The 24,991-nt window shown below is 39.9% G+C and overlaps 2 protein-coding genes across 3 annotated transcripts in view; one reads left to right on the forward strand and one right to left on the reverse strand.

The window, feature by feature from the left end:
* The window catches only part of LOC143864283 (UDP-rhamnose/UDP-galactose transporter 5-like), a 94,467-nt gene extending 82,154 nt beyond the window's left edge, over positions 1-12,313 (reverse strand). Inside the window, exons 1-2 of the mRNA XM_077375198.1 lie at positions 12,180-12,313; positions 11,300-11,502 (exon numbers count right to left, since the gene is read on the reverse strand). Coding sequence (XP_077231313.1) covers positions 11,300-11,429 — 130 coding nt within the window. The 5' untranslated portion in view covers positions 11,430-11,502; positions 12,180-12,313. The remainder of the gene's footprint in view (positions 1-11,299; positions 11,503-12,179) is intronic.
* On the forward strand, positions 838-24,950 carry LOC143864281 (cation/H(+) antiporter 15-like). 2 transcript variants are annotated; one of them, XM_077375197.1, is made up of 3 exons: positions 838-1,019; positions 16,908-17,909; positions 23,658-24,950. In XM_077375197.1, the coding sequence occupies exons 2-3, from the start codon at positions 16,962-16,964 to the stop codon at positions 24,789-24,791; spliced, it is 2,082 nt and encodes a 693-aa protein (XP_077231312.1). In that variant the 5' UTR covers positions 838-1,019; positions 16,908-16,961; the 3' UTR covers positions 24,792-24,950. The 2 variants fall into 2 exon arrangements, with proteins under 2 accessions (XP_077231312.1, XP_077231311.1); XM_077375196.1 differs by lacking the exon at positions 838-1,019 and adding an exon at positions 15,964-16,546.
* Positions 24,951-24,991: the final 41 nt, after the last annotated feature.

The raw sequence follows: 24,991 nt of genomic DNA on the forward strand, positions 1-24,991 counted from the left end.
CCGAGGACTTGGAATGAAACAGCGGTGAATCTGCCGATGCAGATGAATTGGCTAAGGTTGGTTCCTACTGCAATGGTGCATGATAAGATGATGATGAACTACAGAATAAACACGAAGAACTGTTAGCAACAATATGAGCAAAATAAATGACTCTGAAGTGCATTCATGTGGGTGTAGACACCCTCATTTTGCTACACTTTAACCAACAATAACCTAATATATTGATCCGTGGAATTTCACTGGTAAAATATGCATCCTCAAATTTTCTAAAAACTAAAATGATAAAGAGATGTACCTGGTAAGATAATTAGATCCGAAAAATTGAAAACAATATATTCGTGCCCCTTTTGTTCTAATTTTCACTCATTTGTTGATTCCTATCCAAAAGTTACTCAATTTAAAGGGACACATGTCACTTTTTCACTCTTGCTAAAAGAAACAAAAGTTGCTTCCTTTTTATCATACGTTGTTTTTTTGGTAAAGTATTGTGTAGAGAAAAGTTAGCTTCCCAAATCCAAAAGATTCCCTTGCCACTTTAAAATATTACTATCTTTTACAAGGCTCATATTTAAAGCATTATCTCTACACTAAAATATCTTTAGGCAAGTGTCTTTGATCCAAGCCATTGAAAAGGGTTACTAAAATCTAAAATTTAGAGAGGGGATATCAATCGAATATCTTTGAATATATTCTATTAATCCAAGCCATCAATTAATTCCAAAAATCAAAGATCAATCTACTCCCTACACTTGCCTTCACCTACTTTAGCAACTTTGGTCTCCCCATCCCCTATATATACCTACCCGACCTCCTCTCTGAAAAGGAGAGAAAAAAAAAAGAAAATCTCAAAAGCCAAAGCAAGCCTTGGCCTCTCTCTTTCTTTCTCTCTCTCTCTCTATCTCTCCCCACCTTGACCAATACTCCATTCCCACCGCCAATTTTGGCCAAATTTCATCAAAGGATCATGGCGCGGCAAATTTCGTCAAAAGCAAGGACTTGGCAGCAAGCATCGAAAAGAGGTTGGCCTTTTATTACTTTCGAATTAGAATATATGTTAGGATTAAATTGCATGTTAGATTAGAGTGCATACTATGAGTAGAATTCATATTGATGTCTAATTCATTTAATTTTGCATGCATGTCTCTCATCTCTCTTTTCTCTTTTATTTTTTTTATTTTTATTTTATCTTCAAACCCAATTAGCAAAACCAGCACCCCGAACCCAAAACCAGTGGCCTACTTGGCCTTGACTCCAACCCACACCCTAAGCCGCACTTCACCCCAACCCCACTCGGCTCGCCCAACGCGACCCTCCTAGCCGAACCCAATATCCTACCTCCCTTAGCTATTTTGCTATGCCATCACACCCACATCACCAAAATTAATCCCAATCGTCCATAGCTATCACCCCACCTCCCCAATCATCAACTCTCATCCAAACCATACACCCTATATTCTCATTCTCTCCATATCCAATAGTCCCATTCCCATGGCCCATGCATCCATCCTCATAACCGACCCCCATCAGACCCATCATCCCATTAATTTAAACTATCATACTCGTTTAACATAAACCACCATCAGATCTACCATCCCATTAACCCAAGCCCAACAAGATGCTCTCTTGTTGTACCCCATCCACCTTGACCAATTATGCCTCTCTCCCATATTCAATACCTCCATCCCCATATGTCATTCCCATGAATTAGTTCCCATGCCCATCTACTCTAACAATATCCAAATCTAATCCGAAGATCCTATTAGGGCCCCATGGCCAGGGGCAATACTTCCATTCAAGGTCAAAGTTCCATGGCTCATCTACCCAAGCTAAAATCCCTACCGTCCATCTGACCTAACCCTGAACCTTTAGAATCCCACCCTTACTAACCAAAGCCTAAATCGAATCCAGTTCGGACCGCAATTCGAACCTAACCCAACCCGGTCCAACCCTGAACTATACCCTGTCAACCCGGTCCAACTCGGATATGCAACTCGATCTCAACCCGGTTCAACCTGTCCCAACCTGGTTCGGCCCTGACCCAACCTGGTTCAACCTGTCCCAACCCGGTGCAATCTATTCCAACCCGCAATCAGCCCCACGAATCGCCCACAACCCGACACCGTATCAGCACCGCAACCCTCACTCTAAAGCCACGCCCTACCCCACCATCCCATAGCCATAAGCCTTAAACCCCATGACCATAGCCACACATCATACACCATATGCCCTTTATTCATCCACCCAACAGTACCCTCATACACCCATACGCTAGACCCGGTCAACCCAGTTAACCAGGCCATCGGGCCCACTCGGCCCAATTAATTCATTCCCCCTAAGAGCCACTTTGCCCTATTGGTTCCTAAGATACTCAACCCGTCCAAACAAGCCAACCCGGATCGAACCAGATTCAACCCGAGTCAACCTGAGTCCAACCCAAGCTAATCCGAGTCAGCCCGTGCCCAACCAGCGTCAACCCGAGTTCAACCCAAGCTAACCTGAGCCAACCCGAGTACAATCCAAGCCAACCTGAGCCGACCCTAGTCCAACCCGAACCCAACACGTCTTGACTCGACCTGGTTCAAACCCAACCCATCTATAGAACCCCCCAAACCTATCCGAAGTCCTAAGAGCCCAATAATACGCATCTCATCGCAAAACAGCCCACCAATTTAGCCCTTCCCATAACCATAACCGAATTCAACTCTCATCCCCATCTCATAACTAATCCAATCCGTGTTGTCATGCGTGTGTTTTCCATGATAAACACATGCATGCAAAATAATATGCACTGTGTGTATTATATTTGAGTGTAGTGTGTCTACACATGCAAAGTAATTCAAATATGCACTGTATATACTGTCCACATGCATGCAAAACAATGAGATATGCACTTCCTGTATACACTTTATTTGATCCAATTTTGTGAACATGTATTGTGTATGTAGTCAATTTCAGCCCATGCACTGTGTGGAATTGATATACCGTCTTCACCTTCCCCCAATCCGACAGGCTCACATGAACTCCAACTTATAACCCAATTCGACCCCTACCCCTACTCGCTTCCTGATCCGCAACCCAGGCCCGCAACTCAGACCCACACATTAACCCGAGCCTAACCTGAACCTAACCTACCCCCACTCAATCAAACCCAACCTGAGTCATTCGCCCAAACCCCTAACCAATTGCATCCCTATGTAGAAATCCGTTTGGCAGAATCTCGCAAGTCCACCTCTTTCAAATTCCCAAAATGATGTCCTTGTGACTCAATCCATGCTTCCAATCCAAGTCTTCAATTCCCAATTCCAACTTCTAAAGCCAATCCAAATCCCAATTCCAATTCTTAATTTCAACCACCCCATGGAACTACGTGTGGCTTGATCCCCATCACGGGGTACGTAGGCAACTTAGCATCCCCGAGTTCAGTCGCACCTTTCTCCATCCTTCCCGTTCCCTCACACCCTTCTTCGTCTCTTCAATCCCTCTTTCTATCCCTTCTCCCATTCTCAAATCATTGATTGCATGTTTAGTTCTTTGGTCATTTTGCATGATTAGTTACTTTGCTTCCCATGTTTAGTTTCTTTGCATGTTTTATCACTTAAAAATGGCATGTTACTTGTCTTTGGCAGAAATTGCATGTTTAGTTATTTTGTTTGAATTGGGAACTCTTTGAAATTTGAAATCCTTAAAGAACCTAAGAACTTTCACCTAATTGAAAAATCACAATTCAAGATCAATTGTAAAAATATTTTAGGTTCTAAACTTAGAGGTTGCACTTTAGGTTCCCCAATAAAATCTTAGAGCCTAAACTTCATAAATATACTGAAAATGCAACTTAGGTTCATTGCGTTAGATCTAGGTTCATATAGCATAGGTCATTCTAAGTCAAATCAATTAATCAAATTCAACTTAAACTAAATCTCATCAAATCTAATAAAATGTCAAATCACTCATATAGGCATCTAAGCATTCTAGCTAGGCATTTAGGATCATCACTCCTGGCCCGCATGAGTCTAAACTGTGAACGGCCAAATCATTAGTTATATTTAGGTTTCTTAAATAAAACTCACATTTACCCCCTTTAGTTAAAACTTAAACAACTAAAGCATTTAAAAGGTAAAGTCTGACTTCCATCAGGCAAGATCGATGTTGTACACTTCGTGCGGTACACCTTCCGATCTCGTAATCAGGTAACTTACCCAGAATTTAAATCGTAGACCAAATATACAGAGTTAATCATGGGTCCTAGATCCCTAATCTAGGTGGCGACTCTGGTCCTGACTTCTCTCGTAAATTAGGATCTTTATCCCAAATTTATGAGAAAAGCAACTATATTCAAATCCAATGGACAAAGGCGCTATCATCATAAAAAAAACACACCCTCGTGGGACCGACCTCCGGGATGGGATCCACAGTGGGTCTTAAGATATTGAATAGAATGTGACCAGCTTTGGTTGTTAATGTTTAATAGGTAATACTTACGATGGAAGTGACATTATAGTCATATGTGTCGACTCTTTTATTGGTCAACAAGAAATCCAGGAAAGGCCCTACTACCAGCAGACTTGCCGCCTAAGCAGGCGCGGTGTAGCCCAAGAGATTAAATGATCCAAGTGAATACTTCCGTTGAAGGAAATGAACAACTACAAGGACAAAAACCACGAGAAAAAATCAGAATACTGTTAAAGAAATTGGAGAGCGTTTTTTTAAGTTTAAATTATTGCCTCATAGCGGTTGGTAGAGTTCCGGGCTAATGCATTGGTCATTGGGTATAATTATAATCCCACCCACTAAAATGCAACATCTTCATGATAACTGATTGCATCTATAAATTAAAAACTCTTTTCGGCAAAGATATCTCTAAATTCACTTGCAAAATTGTGAACGGTTATCGAAACAAATGCTGGTGGCATTTCAATTTGTCGCAGGTTTTTAGCGAAGAAAAGAAATTGAAATATTCGTTTAAACATTTGCATAAAGTGGTGCCGATTGATTGACAAGATTCGGATAGAGAGGAAATTGAGTCATTCATACTTCGTATCATGAAACAAGTAAGGTTCTGGGATTATCTTACTCTGGGCTCATACCAAGGTTAAGGAAAATGTTTAAAGAGGCTGAGGTCAAGGAAATGAAACTGCGTAAGCAAGAGAAGACCATTTTAGGGGATTGTATTCTTCTATTAGGCTTGTGCGGCCCGTTCCTGAGGGAGTGTCATTTGATAGATTGTCTGATTTAGACAATCTCTCATTAGAGCGTCCATTCCTAGAAGAAGAAATAGAGAAGGCGGTATTTTCCTTGGAAAAAGATAAAGCTCCCGGTCCAGAGGGGTTATAGATAGGTTTTGTGCTTTCTTTCGGGACTGTTGGGGATATGTGAAAGAGGACACGTTAAAGTTCTTCAAAGAATTTCACCAGGGGATGGAGTTACATAGGGGGACTGGGCGACATTCATCACGTTGGTGCCAAAAGTGAAGGGCGCTTTGAAAGTAACTGACTTTAGACCAATCAGTTTTTTTTTTTAAATTGACATATTTCATTAATATTAATATAGCAGGTGGGACCAGTAGTCCCAAACAGCATTACAAAATATTAAAGTGGACTGGGTTGACATGCCGACCCCAGTCCAAAGGAAGAGCAAAACATTGATGTGGTTGATATATAACCATACATTACTGAAAAACTATTTTCTATAGTCTTTCAATCCATGTGCACACCTTTTGTGAAAAACCACCACTTACTACGAGCCAACTATCTAGAGAACGCCTCATCTTACAATTCTGGAGGATTAAACGATCTTGCCCCCTTTAACGCAACACATCCAACTTCTGATACCCTTAGAAAGACCCAGCTAGAAAATCCAGACAGAACAAGGTGAGAGAACGAATCCCTCAAGCTCCAGCAATGGAAAGTGAATTCTGGATTTGTATCGCGTCAATCAGCAAGCTACTAGTCAAAGAGCCCAAGGGAATTAATCTACAGATTTTAGTGCTAAGGGTTAAACCTTCAGGTAGCATAACGTCTCCACCAACCAGTGAAACCAACCTTAATTTAACTTAGAATCCAATCCTTCCGACTAAAACATCCTTCTGAAATTTACCTACACCTAACATTCCAAATCCTTTCCTATTTTCCAATTATATTTACACTTTTCTACTCCTTTTTACGACTCCCTTCTTTTTGTTTTTTATTTTCTTCATCTTTTTGTTCTTCCTCTCTTTTTTCCAATTCTATTTACCAATCAGTTTGATTGGATGCTTACACAAAATATTTGCTAAAGTTTTTTTTTTTTTTTGAATGGTAAAAGGATTTCATTAAAAAAAGTGAGACCGAGGAGGTCCCAAGGTTACATCAAGATAGCATGCTAAAATATTAGCAGAGAGAATAAAATGATGCTGCCTAAGATCATTTCCCCAAACCAATGTGCATTCATCAATCAGAGACAATTTGTGGATTGTTCTCTTATTGCTAATGAGTCTATTGATTTCTAATCTCAACTCAACTCAACTCAACAAAGCCTTTGTCCCAAACTAGTTGGGGTCGGCTAAATGAATCCTTTAGAAAAATTTCATGAAGAGGGTGAAAGGAATCTACTCAGCTCTAATCCTGCCTCTAGTTGGGTTCTTCTACGTGGGTCTTTTTCTTCCATTCTATCATATCCAAGGTCATGTTCTCTGTTATGCTCCCAGCTATCAAGTCTTTCCTCACTGTTTCTACCCAAATTGTTTTCGGTCTGCCCCTACCCCTTTTTACTCCATCAATTTGGCACGAGTTGCCTCTTCTCACCGGAGCATCCAAAGGCCTATGTTGGATATGTCCAAACCATCTTAAGCGGTGCTCTCTCATCTTCTCCTCAATTGGTGACACCCCCACCTTTTTACGAATGTCTTCATTTTTAATTCTATCTAACCTTGTGTGGCCGCACATCCAAGCATTCGCATCTCCGCTACACTCATCTTATGCACATGCTGCTTCTTGGTGGCCCAACATTCTGAGCCGTACAGCATGGCTGGCCTATTGACTTCTAATCGAAAATGGCTAAGAAAAGGTATTGTTTGTAAGCTTGACATGGAAAAAGCATATGATAGGGTGGAATGGGATTGATTTGACTATCTTCTCAGTTGAATGGGTTTTGGATTGAAATGGAGAATGTGGATTAGAACATGTATTTCTTAGGATTGCTTTTCAGTGCTTATTAACGGTTCTCCAAAAGGCTTCTTCAAGTCCTCTAGAGGGGGGTTGAGAGCTATCTCCCTTGCTGTTTGTTATTGTAGTGGAAACTTTGAGCAGACTATTAATTAAATGGCGAGAAGAAGGTTTAATCAAGGGCTTTGAGATTGGGGAAAGGCGATTAGAGATTACTCATATACAGTTTGCGGATGATACATTGCTATTCAGTACTCCGGAGTTCATCAAAGTGATGAACGTCAAAGCAATCATGAGGTGCTATGAGAAGATTACAGGCCAAAGAACAAATTTCCATAAGTCAAAAGCTTTTGGAATCAATATCCAGAAGGAGATTGTTTATGACTTGGCATGAGTATTAGGGTCTCTGGTGGACTTGCCTCCTTCTACCTACCTTGGTTTGCCACTCGGAAATGGTACTCCAAGAAAAGAAACTTGGGAACCCATTGTAGATAGCGGAGAAGAGACTGGAGACGTGGAAAAGAAACCTAGTCTCCAAAGGGGAGAGACTAACCCTAATAAAGGCAGTGTTGGTGAACATCCCTATTTATCAGCTTTCCGTATTTAAATGTCCAATGAGTATCATCCTAAGAATCGAAAAAATGCAGAGAAGGTTTTTATGGGGTGGGACAAACAACAAGGAAGGTATTCCCTTAGTAAGCTGGGAAGAAGTTTGCAAGCCAATCAGAGCTGGAGGCCTAGGTATCACAAGAATAAAGGAAACAAATCAAGCTCTCTTAGGCAAGTGGTTATGGAGGTTTGGGGAGGAAGAGAATCAGTTGTGGGCGAAGGTCATTGAAAGTAAGTATGGCTCGTGCAAAGGACATTGGGAGACAAATGATAAATTCAGGAAAAAAAAGGGAAAACGGTATGGGGGGATGTTTTATGCTTCAAAGTTAAATTCATGCAAGGGGTAAAATTCAGAGTGTATAATGGGACAGGATCCGAATCCGGTGGGATAAATAGTGCACAGTTACTCCCCTCAATGATGATGTTCCGTAGTTGCATACATTGGCATTGGATAAGGAGGTAATGCTTAAAGAGTGTTTCACTCGGCCTCAGAATATAGTGTTATGGTCCCCTCCCTTTAGGAGAAACTTTTTTGATAGGGAGCTTGAAATGGTGGGAAGGATTTTCCTGACATTGGAGAGTTGTTAAATTAAAACAGATGGGAAAGATAAAAGAATTTGGGTCTGGAACTCAGAGGGAGATTTCTCGGTCAAATCATTCTACCACAACCTTCTACTTTGCCCCGGTGCTTCCAAAGTAGCCAAAGTATGGGTATGTATTTTTGGATGGGTTGCAAGTCTTAAAAGGATACAGACTATTGACTTTCTCAGAGAAAGGAATAAATGGTTTATTGATTACTGTGCTATGTGTGTGGAGTCAGGTGAGTCGGTGGATCACTTCTTAATCCATTGCAAGATGGCTAGTGAGATTTGGGGCAGATTGCTTTCTAGGTTTGGGATAGATTGGTTGTTCCCGGCCACATTCCTAGAGCTCTTGGAAAGTTGAGTTTTGGTGCCTTGGAGGAGCAAAGGAAAAACACTCTGGTATGTATCCTTCTTAGCCACAATTTGGGTGCTATGGAAAGAACGTAATGTTAGAATTTTCAAGGGATACTCTAAAGAGGCCCGGTATCTTTTCAATAAGGTGATTGCGCTTACAATATCATGGGTAAAAGTTCTAGAAAGTTTTAGGTTTGTATCAGCATATGATTTATGGCATGGTTGGAGGGAGATTTGCAACTCATTGAGAAATCAGTCTACACTTTCTCAAAAATGGACTCCGCTGGCCCATGGTATTTTAAAACTAAACTTCGACGGATCTAGAGGGTTATTGTGAAATGAAGGGAGAGTAATATGGACATTTATGGGCCCGATTGGGATGGCAGATGCTAATGAAGCAGAGGTTTGTGCCATTCATGAAGGAATTAAAAGGCTACAGGATGTGGATTTGCACAAGCTAGTGATAGAGGGAGACTCTTGATGTCATTAAATGGTTAAGAGACGCACGTTCACCCCCTTGGAGATTTGCAGCCTTATTTCATGAAATCCAGGATCGATTGGGCTCGGCATCAGTGTCTTTCACCCATGTTATTAGACGGTTAGCTAATGGGGAGACGGACAAATTAGCTAGAGATGGAGTATTCTGTGAGAGTAAAGAACTATTTGATTTTCTCCCTCCTTAGATTATAATATTTGTATTGTTCTGCCTATTATGTTCTTTAGATCTTCATTGTATCTTGGAGTCCTTCTTGGTCTCTTCTTTATTAATGAAATCTTGTTGCCATTCAAAAAAAAAAAAAAGTTAACCATTTGCATACTAAGTTGGTGAGCCTGGTAACATATACCATTGCCATTTTAGCGATGAATTGCAACGCCACTTAATATAGAATTTTATAATAACAACAAAAAGAAAGGGTTTTGGTCACTATAACCAGGGTTTTAAATTTTGGCCAAAATACCGAAATTTTGGATTTCTTTCCAGGCTGACTCTGAAAGTACAAAGATTCGTGTCGGCCCAGTTTTTCGGCCGAAATTTCGTTTATTTTGGAAATTTCAGTCGAAAAATCTGAAATTTAGGTAAAAATTTCTGAAAATCCTGAAATTTGTTTTTTCTTTTTTCTTTACCTGATTTCGGACGAAACCGAAAAGTTTTGATTTCAGTTTGGCGAAACCGAAATTCCTTGACTATAACCAAAATTTTGGATAAAGACCAGGACCTATAACTGCTAATAAAGGCAATCTAAATAAATAGAAATCTGCATTCAGAAGTTGGTAACTTACATACTGTTGAAGGGCAGTACTCCTAACTGCTACTAAGGCTGCAATAAAGCCCCTCGTGTTGACGCTCACATCAGTTACGGTGCACACTGCAACACCAAGGAGAACCACTCCTATGCTGAGCTTAGTGTCTCTCGAATATCGGATCTTGTCCAATACAACTTCCAAAAAGCATTGCACAGGGATCATACTCAGCTTGGCAATCTGATATCATATAACAATTGTTAAAAGTATAAAAAGATAAAATGACAAACGATTCAAAAAAAAAAGATTAAAGGACACCATCTCCAACAGCTTAAGCTTATGGAGTAATTGGTTGTTTCACATGGTATCAGAGCTATTGGTCCTAGGTTCAAAACTCACAGCTCTCTGATATTAAAATTAAAAGTCCATGTGTAAGGCCAACCCAAAAAAAAAAAAAAAGGAGAGAGGCCACACGTGAGGGCAAGTGTTGAAGTATAAATGATTAAATAACACCTTTTTCACATAATTATTTACAGAAACTATATAACACCTTCTCCAACAGGTTAAGCTTTTGTAGTAATTGGTTGTTTGCATGGTATCAGAGCAATTGCCCTGGGTTCAAAACTCCTTGATATTAAAAAATACACACGTAATGGCCAACCCAAAAGAGGGGCCACATGTACCGCCACGTGCTGGCCAAAGAGGGGCCAGCATAAATTTCTAGGTAGCTCTCCCAATTTGGATGCAGAGCTCCTTTTACCATTGGTCCAGGATCACAAAATTCCTACGAGACCCAGGCACGGATTAGAGAAATGGCAAGAGCGAAGCACTGTGATGACTACTAGATTTGGAGAACTAAATAAAAAATTAATGATGTTCTGTATGGATACTTCCTTTTTCTGAGGATTATAAGAAAAAATAAATAAACGGATTAAGTCTAGAAACAGAGATCAAACAATAAACAGGTTTGGTACCTGAAAAATTACAACGGTTTAACTGACATAATTCTCTTTTTCTTTTTGAAAAAATAAAAAGAGAGAGGAGAGAGAAAACAGAGAGATTTTCACAACACTGACATAATTCTCTTTTAGAGTATAGCTTAAACTGACAAAGATTGCCCATTTGTATCCACTAAATGGGAACGACTTGAGACAACCCTGGTTAGGTGACAGTCAGAGTTTGGCTCTACGCACTCATTAGAAGCATGCAAGAAATCCAAAGTTGAAGCTAATGTTACAGTTGAGTCTAATCAAGATAAATTAGCATTTCTGAAGCAATTATAACCTGTGTTATACTAAAGGGTAACACCCCCCACCCCCCAAAGACAAACTAATGAACTAATGAAAGAAAAGAGTGGAGAAATGAACTTACCAAAACTGAAGCCATATGTGGCCATTAAGGCTTTATTGACGATAATGATTCCAACAGAAGTAACGACGTTGAACATCCAAGAGGCCACATCTAATGCTGCCTTCCTGTCTGCTTTGCTCGCAGGTGCCATATTTCTTCTACTCCTTTTAGCTTAAATTATGATTCTATACCGGTCGACCCACATGAAAGCAAACTTTATACTTCTGTAAGAAAACCACAATTCAGTTTTTTAGCCACCAATATTACTAAATAAAAAAGTAAAAAATTCAATAATCTCCAAGTATTTCCAAAAGAATCCATAGCTTTCGCATATTTAAAGGCTGATCTTTAACAAGGAAAAATTTTAATTCATGGCTGGTCAATTGTTCCTACAAAGCAATTATGAAACGGGATAAGAGATAAGTAAAAAAAATATTGTGCCTATAAAATATGACCAAAATCACAAAAAACTAGGTACAGATCCCTTAGCTCTCACCAAATAATTTGTAGAAGACTACATTAGAAATATCTTGATATAACTATAAATGTTTGCGAATTTGTAATTTGCTTCTTAACATGGAGAGATACAACTGCATTAAGACAAAACTTGAGAAATACGACAGAAGCAGAAAACAAGTCTGAAATGGATCAAACTAGATCAATTAATGGCATATGATAAAAACACCACTTCAATAAAAAATCTTGCAACAAACCAGCCAAGCATGCCTACTTTATGTTAGCTGTAAGGATAACTCAACAAAGGAACTTACAGACTAATCTCAAGCAAGCATTGACAATAGCAATTCTCATCAAACAAAAAAAACGACGTATATAATCATAAGGGTCTGAATGCAATATGATAATAAGAAAGAAAATAAATCTTAGGCACAAAAATCATCACCTATGTAGGAAAATGGATCTCAAGAGGTAAGGATGTGTAAGCATAGCAATCCTATGGGTGACGGTGGATCAAAGAACGATCAATATGGTATCTGGGAATTAGACCATCTTTGGTGAGGTCTCTCCCACGTCGGCCCCAAGATACGGCTAAAACCTATTTGACAAATATCCCCCACATTTGTAACATATCACGATTTTATAGTGACATTTTGATAAAACGACAAACTCTCAAAATAATCCTGAGATTTTAAAAATAATATTTTCATTTTTATGACTTATAGTGAAAACATCGCTATATTATCCCTTGCAAAGAAATTCCATATTACAATATTTGTGACTTAGGTTAAAACTAGAAAGCATGGTAAATTAATGCTTGCAAGCTGGAATTTGGAAGTTAGAAGTCAATGACTATTGATGCTCGCACTACCATGTTTTGATAACAAGACGAACTCACCTTGTCTTTTATACTTTAACTAGCTTTAAAAGGCTATTACAATTCCCCAAAAGCTCTCAGCATTCTAGTAAAAAAGAAGAGACAAGGTGAGTTCATCTTGTTATCAAAACATGGTAGTGTGAATATCAATAGTCTGAATCAATTAGCATTAAAATGAGGGGAGTAATAAATCGACTCCCAAATATCTTAAATTGACTCCCCATGTGTCTTTCTCTCTCCTCTCCAGAGAGAGAAACATTTAGACAGATGCCCAAAGTATTTCTCCATAGATTAACTGAGAATGCAATGTTAGGCCCAAGTATGATGGTGGCAACCCAAGAAGGGGGGTGAATTGGATTTATCAAAATCAAATTTCTTTTTAAAAGCTTAAACTAATTTTACCCAAAATTAAGTTAAGATCAATTAAATAATAGACCGCAAAGATAAATCAAGAGTGCAAGAAATATAAAAAGAGAGTTAGAAGAAGTGCACCAAAAATTTAAAGTGGTTTGGTCCTCAAACCCACGAGGCCTACTCCACTCCACCAACAAAATAGGTTGATGGATTTACTATTTGATCCTCTTAACTTCGGCGAAGATCGGTGCCAAAAATACAATCAACCGCTTTAACCTTGATGGCGATCCCCACTAAGGAGAGAAGGCTACGCGTCTCCGAACACTCGCCCAATTACAATCTTTGATGAAGAAAGAAAGAAAGCAAAAATCCCTTTCAAATGGTTATAATCTTGATGCAGAAGATGTACAATGAAAGCTCCTAATCCAATCCTTGTCTTTGAATCAAGAGAGGCATAAGTTTGTTCTTTAAATCAATATGTATTCAAATGAGGCTTAAGGAGTGTTAGAATCATCTTTAGAAAGGTTAGAGGCCTTTATATAGGCAAGGAAGACCAAAACTAGCCGTTATAGGGTTCCTAACGGCTCTTACGGAAGCTGCGCACTGAATTCCGTGTGTACTGTTAGCCCTTTTTTATTTTGGAACAGATGCCTTCACGGAATTTCGAGAAATAACTTGGAATTCCGAGCCAAAGTTCTAGGTAAATTGTGCTAAAATGTGGCAATCACCTTGTGTGTTGTCATCATAAAAAAAAAGGGGGGGAGATTGTAAGCCCAACGGTTTCCACCTTGGCAATCTTCTATGTTTTAATGATTCCAAACACAAGTTGATTTGTGTTGTATTTTTAATGCGTTTGATGTTTAAGTGCATGTATTAGAGATTTAAGCAATCAAACACAAAAGTCAAAGAAATGCATGGATCATGGCATGAACCAAATGGAGAAGATCATTTGAAACCAAAGGAAGATGAAGTCTTGGAGAATTTCATGAAGACCCTGTGAAGGCAAAAGAATAGAAGAGATGGTCCATGGTGACAATGAAGACTTGAAGAGATTGAAGAAATTGAATGTTTGTCAAGTCTTAGAATGTAAAAGTCCAATCCTTAGCTTAGGAACTACGAGAGGACCAATGAGCACTTAACAAGGTTAAACATACTCTATTAGGGTCCTAAAACATGATAAGTATCTTGGGACAATCCTTAGAGAACACACCAAAAAGTTAGACATCATTGGCACTTGCTTAGTAATTCATTTAGTTACAACGGACCTTAATTTGATAATAATTGGTCCAAAATATTTTTAAATATTTTTGAAAATATTTTTAACAGATAGATCTCTTTCTTCTAATATCCGTAGGATTCCTCATATTTCGAGATTTTGATAAGCGTCGGAATTCCGAGTTATTTCTCAGAATTCCGAAACTGGTTTTCCAAGTTGAACCCGCTAACTTGTAAAATGGACAGCACAGTATAAAAACTTCCACGGATCGGGGGTTAGTATCATCCCATGGAGAACATCAACGGCTTAGATTTTCTTGGAAGAACCCCAAACGAGATGGAAGGTTCGGATTTGCTGTGGTGGTTTAGATTAACAGAATGTTTACGTGGCAAATGTGGGCCTAGAAAAGTGGCTGTTATGAAACAAGCAAACATGAGAAAAGGTGAAAGAAGTTTGAAACGCCTTTCAACTCAAAAGCCTTTTTCAAGACCCCCTTTTAGTTTTTACGAACAGGGTTAGGAAAGAAAGAAAACGTTTTTTAAAGACGTTTTACTATTGAAAGATAGAAATAAGGGTGTCAATTTTGGCTCGGGCTCGGAAGCTCGCTGTCAATTTTGGCTCTGGCTCGGAAGCTCGCCAGGCGAGCCCGATGAGCTTAACGAGTCGAGCCCGATTTAGGCCAGGCTCGGCTCGGCTCGGCTCGTTAAGAATTTAATATATTTAAATATATATATTATATATTAATATATATACACTAAAAGAGTTGTTCAGGGAGTGAAAGGGGGAGGCAAAATATGTCACTTCATTTTTGGAACCCCATTTGTTACTTGGACCACCCCCCATAGTGTAAAAAAAGTAGTCAAATTACACTAGATAGGGCTGTCCAGGGAAGATGAGGGGTGTGAACTTAATATAACCCGAGCTCGGTAAGGCTCGCGAGCCTGGCCGAGCTTGACCAAGCCGAGCCGAGCCTGGCCAAGCTCGGCTCGGCTCGGCTCGTTTACACCCCTAGATAGAAACGAATTTAAACTCAAATGCCAAGTTTGACTATTGAAAACGTTTTTTAGTTTTTACGAACAAGGTTAGGAAAGAAAGAAAACGTTTTTTAAAGACGTTTTACTATTGAAGGAAAGAAACCAATTTAAACTCAAATGCCAAGTTTGACTCGTCAACGGTTTAATCGACGGTCAAAATTCACCTCACCCCTCTCTCGCTCTCTCTCATTGCGCGCAGAAACCAAGGTTTAAAATTTCGGTTTCGATACCAGTTTCGGACCTTGAAATTTTGAAATTTCAACCGAAATTTTAAAATTTCGGTCGAAATCTGGTACAAAAAAAAAAAACAATACTTTATTCATTATTAAATTTCGGCCGAAAATTTTGGTAATTTCGGTGAAATTTAAATTAATATTTTAAAAAACAGATTTTTTGTGTCAAATTTCGGAAAAACTGAAATTTCGGCCGAAATAAATGACCATTTCGGTTTTGTGTGGTTTCGGTGTCGGTCTCCACCGAAATCCGAAATTTCAGATTTCAGTCGAAATTTAAAACCATGGCGGAAACTCATAATAGATCACCGGCGGGTAATTAGAGAAGGGAAAGAAAACCAACTTCAAGGGGTGGCCAAGGTAAAAACAAGGGGGTGAATTTATCAGGTCAATTGCTACAAGTGGTGTGAAAGAAAAAATAGTGTTTTCATTACAAAAACTATGATACCGGGTGACCACTCGATGTTTCGAGCAACAAACTCAAACCTAACCCTTCAAACCGGTCAGAAGTCAATGGTCAAAATCCTCACCACCATACCTCCCTCTCCTCCATTCATATCTCTCTCTCTCTCTCTCTCTCTCTCTAGACCTCCCTCTCCTCCATTCATCTCTCTCTTTCTCTCTCTAGGCCTCCCGCTCCCTCTCTTCCTCCGATGAGCATTACCTGGATTCGCCGTAAACCGACTTAGAACATCAAAATAAGAAATATCTGGTCTAGTACATACCATGGCAAACATCAAGCTTCCCAAAAGGCTTGCATAAGAAACTCGATCCATCTTCTTTTCTTTTCTTCTCTTCTCATTCCCCTCTTGTAGGGGGAGAGGCAAAGCAATCAAGGCTGCAACCATGACAGTTTCAATGGCATCACGGGGAGCGTACACATTCCTCCATTTCCAAAGCAACATATCAGTACTTTACCAAGCTGAGTGTTTTCGCAAGACTTCAGTCAATTCAGTTGGCATTCATTATGGTGATAATCCTTTGAATCACTCCGTCCCTCTCTTTTGTTTACAAGTCTTCACCATTTTCATCATTACCCGCATCGTTCAGTTCCTCCTCAAGCCACTTAGACAACCCAGAATTGTTTCCGAGATCCTCGTAAGCTTCTATCTTCCTCATTTTCTTTTGAAGTATAAATTAATAAATAACACCAACTCTAATAGCTTAACCTTATGGAGTACTTGGTTGTTTCACATGTTATCAGAGCTAGATTGCCTCTCGGCAAGTCATGGGTTCAAAACCAAAAACTCCTTGATATTAAAATTTCATGCGTATGCCGCCCGCGACCCCCCCCCCCCTTCGCACTGTGTGTGTGTGTGTGTGTGTGGGGGGGGGGGGGGGGGGGGGGCGGGGGTAGGGGGGGGGAGGGAGGGAAGGGGAGTGTTGAATCTTCTTCCTCTTAATTTTCCTTATTCATTGTTTATCTCTTCACGACGAAAACTTTTTTTTTTACTTTCAGGGTGCTATAATCGTTGGCCCATCTGTTCTAGGACGCAACGAAAGGTTTTCCACCATGGTATTTTCGCACCGAGGAAATTACATGTTGCAAACAGTTGCTTCAATTGGGTTCATCTATTACCTTTTCCTCAGTGGAGTAAAGCAAGACATGAGTATGATAAAACAAACAGGAAGAAGGTCATTTGTTATAGCTATCTCTGGCTGGTTACTTACTTTGGTATCAGTTGGGTTTTCATCTTTCTCCCTCGGCAAACCTGTAATGAAGAACACCCACAAGTCATTCTTTGCAACCTTAGCTATTTCACTATCCATAACAAATTTTCCTGTTACCCATCCCATTCTCGCCGAGCTCAATCTCCTCAATTCAGAGGTCGGTCGACTTGCCTTATCTGCGGCCGTAATTACCGATTTCATAGCATGGACTGCCTTCATTTTCTATCAAGGCAATAGTCAAGAAGGTGGGATAGGACATAGAAAGTTCATGTGGTACTTCATTTCCATTATTCTACTAATATGCTTCATAATCTTTGTTATTCGGCCCGTGATGCGGTGGATCGTAAAACAAACACCCAAGGGAAAACTTGTGGACAAGGTCTATATTGTACCCATCCTCTTGCTAGCCATGGTAATGGCGTTTTTTAGCAACACGCTCGGTGCAACTCTAGCCGCTGGACCGTTGTTTATGGGCATGGCAGTGCCAGATGGGCCACCTCTAGGAGCAACGCTTGTGAAAAATGCCGAGACTCTCAATAACAGTCTCTTTCTATCATTCTTTCTCACTAAAGCGGGCTTGAGGGTTAATTTGTTTAAGATTGCTTCATGGAAGAACTGGGGGATCATGCAATTGATCATCTTGAGTGGATACATTGGGAAGCTGGTGGGGACTGTGTTGGCTTGCCGTTGTTACAGGATTCCTTGGAAAGAATCGCTATCGCTTGGGCTGATTATGAACTTCAGAGGCGTAGTAGAGATCATCTCATATGATCATTGGCTTCGTGACCAGGCAAGACATCTCTACCCTTTTTCATTTTCCCTTAATTTGGTCTTGTTGGCAACTAAGGATGCATTTGGATGAACACCCAAATCGATATAGTAATTTCGTTGTCCATCCAAAAGCACCCATTAAGAGTCCATATAAATGAGAGCGTGATTTCAATTCTCATTTTCTTATTGACAAGGATTGATGTTTTTGGATGCTGAAATTGCCAAATTGCAATTTGGGTTTCTTCCAACTACTCCCATTAAGTAGTGTGTGTGTGTGTGTGAGAGAGAGAGAGAGAGAGAGAGAGAGAGAGATTCTTTTTTAAAAAAAATTCTGGTTCGAATGATTCATGCATTTTTAAAAAATTGCCAAATTGCAATTTGGGTGTCCATACAAATTCACCCATTACCACCCAAAATTCATCAGGAAAATATGCTTGAGCCATCATAGGTAATAACATATTTATATATGTGCATATGTTTTCGTTCCACTAAACCATTCATTTTTCTGATACAAAGTCAGATTTGCACGAACTAGTGCCCCCATCAAGGAGTGTGAATTCCATCAAATAGTGATCAAAAGAAACTTACAACTCATAGCTATCAAATATTATTTATAGCTACAACCTCAACCCAATTTATTCCAACAATAATCCTAATCCTATGCATATGTAGAACTGTGGGGCTCACAAACTCACACGGCTAAAAGCTCTTTGTTCATAAGAATTTTGAATCGAACGAGTTGGATGAGCTCAGAAATGCCCCAAGTCACACCATTGCCACTCACCATTGCATCGGCAACAACACAATCCTAATGAAAGATGGGATCAAGAGAGACATCATCAGGACCATGATAGAAGAGTACCTTAGTCATGACGAACTAGTTTAGGGAATTGGTGATGATTGAAGGACGGATAGCAAAGGAAGGAATGGATTTGGAAAACAAAAAGTAAAGGGGAGCAAAGAGTATGGCAACATATATAGAGCGATGATGGAATACCCTGATTTAGCTTATGTTCTTTTAACCTGAGATTTTTAAAGGTCTGTTTAGTGTCCTCTCTCTCTCTCTCTCTCTCTCTCTCTCTCTCTCTCTCTCTACTGTTTTATCCAATTTCTTTTTTCTGTTTTAGTATTCTAATGAAAATAGTAATTGTTTTTATGCGATAAAACCGTATACTAAACAAACTTGAGCAAAATCAGGTGGTGTAAAGTTTCTTTTTTGGTAGGTAAGCTGGGATTGATCGAACCTCGGACCCCAAGGCTGAAGACCAATGCTTTGACCATTGAGCTAGGGGGAAATCCCAAATTCACAATGTAAGTAGTTAAAAAGGGAGTGGGAATTGTTTTGAGGAATGCTAAACTCAGGGGCACCCTTGCATAAATTAGATGAAAGGCGGCCCCTTGGTGACTTTCAACCAATCGGTGCGCACCCTTTCATCTTATTTATGCAAGGTCGCCCTTGAGTTTAGCACTCCTCTTAGTTTGGAGAGAGAGAGAGAGAGAGAGAGAGCCATATAGAACTGGAAGCTAAGGGCGACCCTGGGAAAAAAGGGGGGGTGAATTTATCGCTTCATGTTTTGAGCAACAAGCAGAAACCTTTTTTTATTGGTAGTGAACGGTCAAAATCCACTCCACCGGACCTTTATCTCCTCCATATACATCTCTCTCTCTCTCTCTCTCTCTCTCTCTCTCTGAAAATTCACACTTCCCATCTCTCTCTCTTGCTTTTCTTTTCTCCACACCTCTCTCTCTCTCTCTCTCTCTCTCTCTCTCTCTGTTCTCTTCTCGTTCCCCCCTTGCAGGGGGGAGGGGCAAGGCAATCAAGTTGCTAACAATGGTGATTGCAATGACGTCCCACGGAGCCAACTCCGTCTTCAATCTCCAAAACAACATAACATTATCACTTCAATGTTATCCCAGGACTACATTTTATTCAGTTGGCGTTTATTATGGTGATAATCCTTTTTATCACTTCGTCCCTCTCTTTTGTTTACAAGTCTCCATCATGTTCATCATCACCCGTTCCCTTCGATTCCTTCTCAAGCCACTCAGACAACCTGCAGTCGTTTGCGAAATCCTTGTAAGATTCTTCATCTTCCCCATTTTCTTCTTTCTCATTAGAGAAAAGTGTACAAGAGGCAAGTACGTGATTTAGGACAGTTTGTAAGAGGCAAGCATTGGAAGTAATTGGCATATACAAGAGTTATGCTATCAAAGATGGTGTTATTTAATCATTCATACATCAATAGTACCCCTCACCTGTGGCCCCTCTTTTTATTTAATCATGTATTAGTGTTAGAAATGTTGAAGTCAAAAGGTAGGAATAGGGTGGAAGGCAATGGCGTTAATCATTAGTAATGGACACCCAACCTATGAGACAGGAGATCCCTAGAATTAGGTTCAATGAGTACTAACAATACATCAACACTCCCCATCACATGCTGCCCCTCTTTTTGGGTTGGCCGTACACCCCGCTTGTATATGCCAATTACGTCCAATGGTTGCCTCTTATACTTGCCTATTGTGCATTTTCCTCTAATATTCATTTTGCTGATCCCAACTAGTTTGGGACAAAGGCTTTGTTGAGTTGAGTTAAGTATTCATCTTAATTTTCCTTGTCATTCTTTTCCTATTTGTACTTCCAGGGTGCTATAATCATTGGCCCATCTTTTCTAGGACGTAACAAAATGTTCTCCACCATGGTTTTCTCACCACGAGGAAATTACTTGATGCAAACAGTTGCTTCAATCGGAAGCATTTATTACCTTTCCTCAATGGAGTAAAGCAAGACATGGGTATGATAAAACAAACAGGAAGAATGGCCTTTGTTATAGCTATCTCTGGCTTGTTTCTTACTCTAATATCAATTGAATTTTCAGCTTTCTTCTTCGGCAAATTTGCACTGAACAACATCACCCGCAAGCAATTCTTTGCATCCTTAGCTGTATCACTATCCATAACAAATTTTCCTGTTGTCAATCCCATCCTCGCCGAACTCAATCTCCTCAATTCGGATCTAGGCCGACTCGCCTTGTCCTCGGCCTTAGTTACCGATATTGTGGCATGGGTGTCCTTCATATTCTTCGAAGGCCTAAAGGATACTCCGGTGCAAAATATCAAGTTTATGTGGTACTTAATTTCAATTGCTCTACTAATAATCTTCATTGTCTCTGTCGTTCAGCCGGTGATGAGATGGATAGTCCGAAAAACACCAAAGGGTAAACCAGTGGATAAGGTCTATATTGGACCCATCCTATTATTGCTCATGGTTATGGCGTTCCTTAGCATCATGTTCGGTGAAACTACCGCCGATGGACCTTTGTTTATGGGCATGGCAGTACCGGATGGTCCACCTTTAGGAGCGACGCTTGTGAAAAATGTGGAGATTCTTAATAACAACCTCTTTCTACCATTCTGCTATGGCAAATCCGGTTTGAAGATTGATTTGTTCACAATGGCTTCTTGGACGAAGTGGGGGATCATGCAGATGATAATCTTGGAATGAATCGATATCGCTTGGGCTGATCATGAACTTCAAAGACTTAGTGGAGATGATCACATATTATCATTGGATGCGTGACAAGGCAAGACACCTCTTACCCTTTTCATTTTCTCTTTGTTCTTGTTGGCAACGTCGATGGGTGCATTTAGATGAACACCCAAATTGATTGCAAAAGGCACTCGTATGAGAGAGAGAGAGAGAGAGAGAGAGAGAGAGAGAGAGATTTCAATTCTTGCTTCTCTTTTTGGCAAGGATTGATGGATTTGGATGCGGCAAAATTTCATCCCGTAGTTACCGGAAACCTCCTAGTTAGATAAGAAGCTTGCTTCTTGGGAATTCGCTTATGAAGCTTTCTCCCTTCCTAAATTTAGGGCACGCATACTTCTTAACTTGTTTCCTCTTAATTAAGAGTACGCTTCACGTTTAGGTTGCTTTTTTCTTCCTAAAAGAATATTTTCAATTTTTGCAACTTTTGAAAATGCTGAAGGAGCGTATTTAAAAAAAAAGGAGACCGCATATAAAACTTGAAAATCATCTTAAGTTTCAAATGAAAACTATGTGGATCTTTTTTAAAAAAACTTAACATTAAATATACATGAATAAATGAATAAAACATGTGAAATTGTAAATTCCTACAACTTGTAATTCTAATTAGTCACAAATTCTAATCATTACCTATATTAACTCTTAGTCCCTAACCTATTACAATCCTAATCTTTCTACATACTTCTTGGTTTGCTTCTGATGAGGCATATTACATGCTTCATGTTGACTTTCTATGATGCTTCCCATATATTTTCTCCTTACTTTATTCAGATTTCTCGCTTCCCATATTTTCTCTTCCCGCATCGCTTCTTGAACTCGCTTTCCACTCTGGCAACTATGGCCGATCCAAACCTACGAATTTAGATGAGAGAGAGAGATTCTCCTTTTTTCTAATTCTTATTTTTCTTGTTGACAAGGATTGATTCATTTGAAACCACCAAATTGCAATTTGAGTGTTCATCCAGACACACCCATTAAGACTTAGTACTTACAATTGAGAGAACCCAATATTATATAGAACCATGAGGGAGAAACAGTCCAATACACAGAAACCATGACACATGTTTTACAGGTCCTTGAGCTCCATGTACATTTTGTTTGGTTAAGAATTAATCTGTTGACCATTGGAGAACTGAAATTCATTGGCAAGAAAATAGTGGAGGTTACCTAAATCCTTTAGAGAAAATTGTGACCAAAAGGTGTCAACCATGGACCTATACGAACCATTTAATATGTATAATAGAGAAGTATGATGGTGCTAGAAGTACAATGTCTGATGAACATAGACGGATCAGCCATGCTACATATGAAATCGAGTTCATTTAATGCCCCAGTGAAATTATGAAACTAAGAAAATGGTACTTAGTGCAAACTTTAGACAGCCTTGTTGAGTTTATAAATGAGATGAGACTAATTGGGTTCTTCAAAACTAACCCAATTGAACAATGGAAACATGTAATAAATCGAACACCTTTGTTGATAAAAGTCCCAAGAAATTCCGCCAAGTTTTAAACTTTGAAAAGCCCAGGCTCAAGAGGATTACAGTGCGAGTGAAGGTGTGCATCAACCTTCGACACTGTGCATCAAGGAACTTAGAAGGAGCTCAGATCCTAAACATTAAGGCCCTATTTGTTTTGGATGTTTAGAATTGATTTTGAGTCCAGAAGTGATTATTGGACTCCAAAATCAATTTTAAAAAATCCAAAGCATGCAGGGCCTCAAAATGGTTTTAGCGGGCTGCCAGAACTGTCCCTTCTAGTCACTTGTGGCTGAATCGGCGGGTCAAGTCTGGTTTCTAAAATTCGTACCCGTAAGTCATTTCATTTTTCTCTAAAAATCGGATTTTCAGCCAAAATTTTATAAAGAAATTTGGGATTGGTTCACAAACAAACACTCAAATTAACATTATCTCTAGTATGACACAAGAATTCAAGACCTTAAACTTTTTTTTTTATATATGTTTGCCATTTTACACCTCAAGTTTTGGTGGGCGTAAGGCCCACCATCACTACCCAAACCTATGGGTAGGGCGGAGCCCACACTATCACTATCCAAACATATGCATTAGGATGGGCCCTATCACTTTACACATCATGTTTTGATGGTGCGGGGCCTATCACTTTACACATCATGCATAGCATGGGACCAACATACTAGTTTTTATTGAAGTTTGTTGTTTTTGCAATAAAATCCCTACTTAAAGATCTGGTGGAAATATTTCAGCTTATAGATGAACAAGTTTTTTCAACTCTAATGTTTTCGACGGTGATGGTGACCGGAATTTCGTCACTTCTAGTGAGCATCCTCATGAGGAATCCAAGAATATTCATGGCATACGATCGGAGAACGATCGAACACTTGAAGCCCCATGCGGAACTTGGCATACTAACATGCATCCATGATGAAGAAGACGTCCCAACCATCATCAAACTACTCGAAGCCTCGAACTCCACGAAAGAAAACCCCATCTGTGTGTATGTCATGCACCTCGTAGAGCTCGTGGGCCGCGCCGCCCCCATGTTCATAGCTCACACCTCAGAAAGGAGACCATCTTACCCAACTGAAAAATACCCAATTGTGAATGCCTTTCTAAGTTATGAACAACACAAGGGTGGCAACATTTGCATTCAACCCTTCACACTTGTTTCCCCTTACAAAACCATGCATGAAGATATATGCAAGCTTGCATTGGATAGGAAGGTGTCCCTCATAATCAACCCCTTCCACAAGCAACTCACCATCAACGGCCAAATGGATGCCACGAACCTTGCCTTACAAACCGTGAACCCTAATATCCTCGATAAGGCCCCTTGTTCGGTTGGGATCCTCGTGGACCGTGGTAGGCTCAGCCGGGTGCCTTTCTGGGCCGGCCCAGGGCAATTCTCGTATAAAATTGCCATTATATTCTTGGGTGGGCCCGATGATCGGGAGGCACTTGCCTATGCCTCTCGAATGGCCCAACACCCAGAAGTGAGCCTCACCGTGGTGAGGTTCCTTATGGAGGAGGAGGTGGAGGACCCTAAGAGGGGTTGGCAAGCCGACAACTACTCGGTGGGGGAATTCAGGGTAAAGAGTACTAGAAATTATGGCATGATTTACAGAGAGAATGTGGTGCGAGATGGAGAAGAGATGGTTAGTTTGCTACGCTCCATGGGGGGCAGCTATGATCTTGTGATGACCGGACGGAAACAAGAATCAAAATTGGTACTCGAAGTGTTCTCCGATTGGAGCGAGTGTCCGGAGCTTGGGGTGACCGGTGACTTTCTCGCCTCCCCAGATTTCATGGACGGTATGGTTTCAGTGCTGGTGGTGCAACAACAAATCAATATGCGAACTCTGGTATACAAGACCGAGTAGGCCTATTACTGCAATACCTTTGTAATGTTTTTTTTTCAAAAAAAAAACACAGAGGAGCAATTGTAATTTGTCATTGGTAGATGTATTGAGAAGAAAAAATACCCATTGTAAGTTTTGTTTTTTTTTTTTTAAGGTTTTATCAAAGCCAACTTTTTGCAACGCTCGATATTGATGGACAATTCAAATTTGGGCAGTGATGA

This window comes from Tasmannia lanceolata, unplaced genomic scaffold (genome assembly GCF_043159265.1).
Source record: "Tasmannia lanceolata isolate RefF3 unplaced genomic scaffold, GAP_Taslan_0.1 ptg000048l, whole genome shotgun sequence".
Classification (NCBI taxonomy): Eukaryota; Viridiplantae; Streptophyta; class Magnoliopsida; order Canellales; family Winteraceae; genus Tasmannia; species Tasmannia lanceolata.

Excerpts from the sequence above, each read along its gene's own strand:
- LOC143864281 (XM_077375196.1), top strand. The coding sequence starts at position 16,295 with ATGACAGTTTCAATGGCATCACGGGGAGCGTACACATTCCTCCATTTC. Across the intron at positions 16,547-16,907 it reads GAATTGTTTCCGAGATCCTC|GGTGCTATAATCGTTGGCCC; the intron begins GTAAGCTTCTAT and ends TTTTACTTTCAG. Across the intron at positions 17,910-23,657 it reads ATCATTGGCTTCGTGACCAG|CTTATAGATGAACAAGTTTT; the intron begins GCAAGACATCTC and ends GAAATATTTCAG.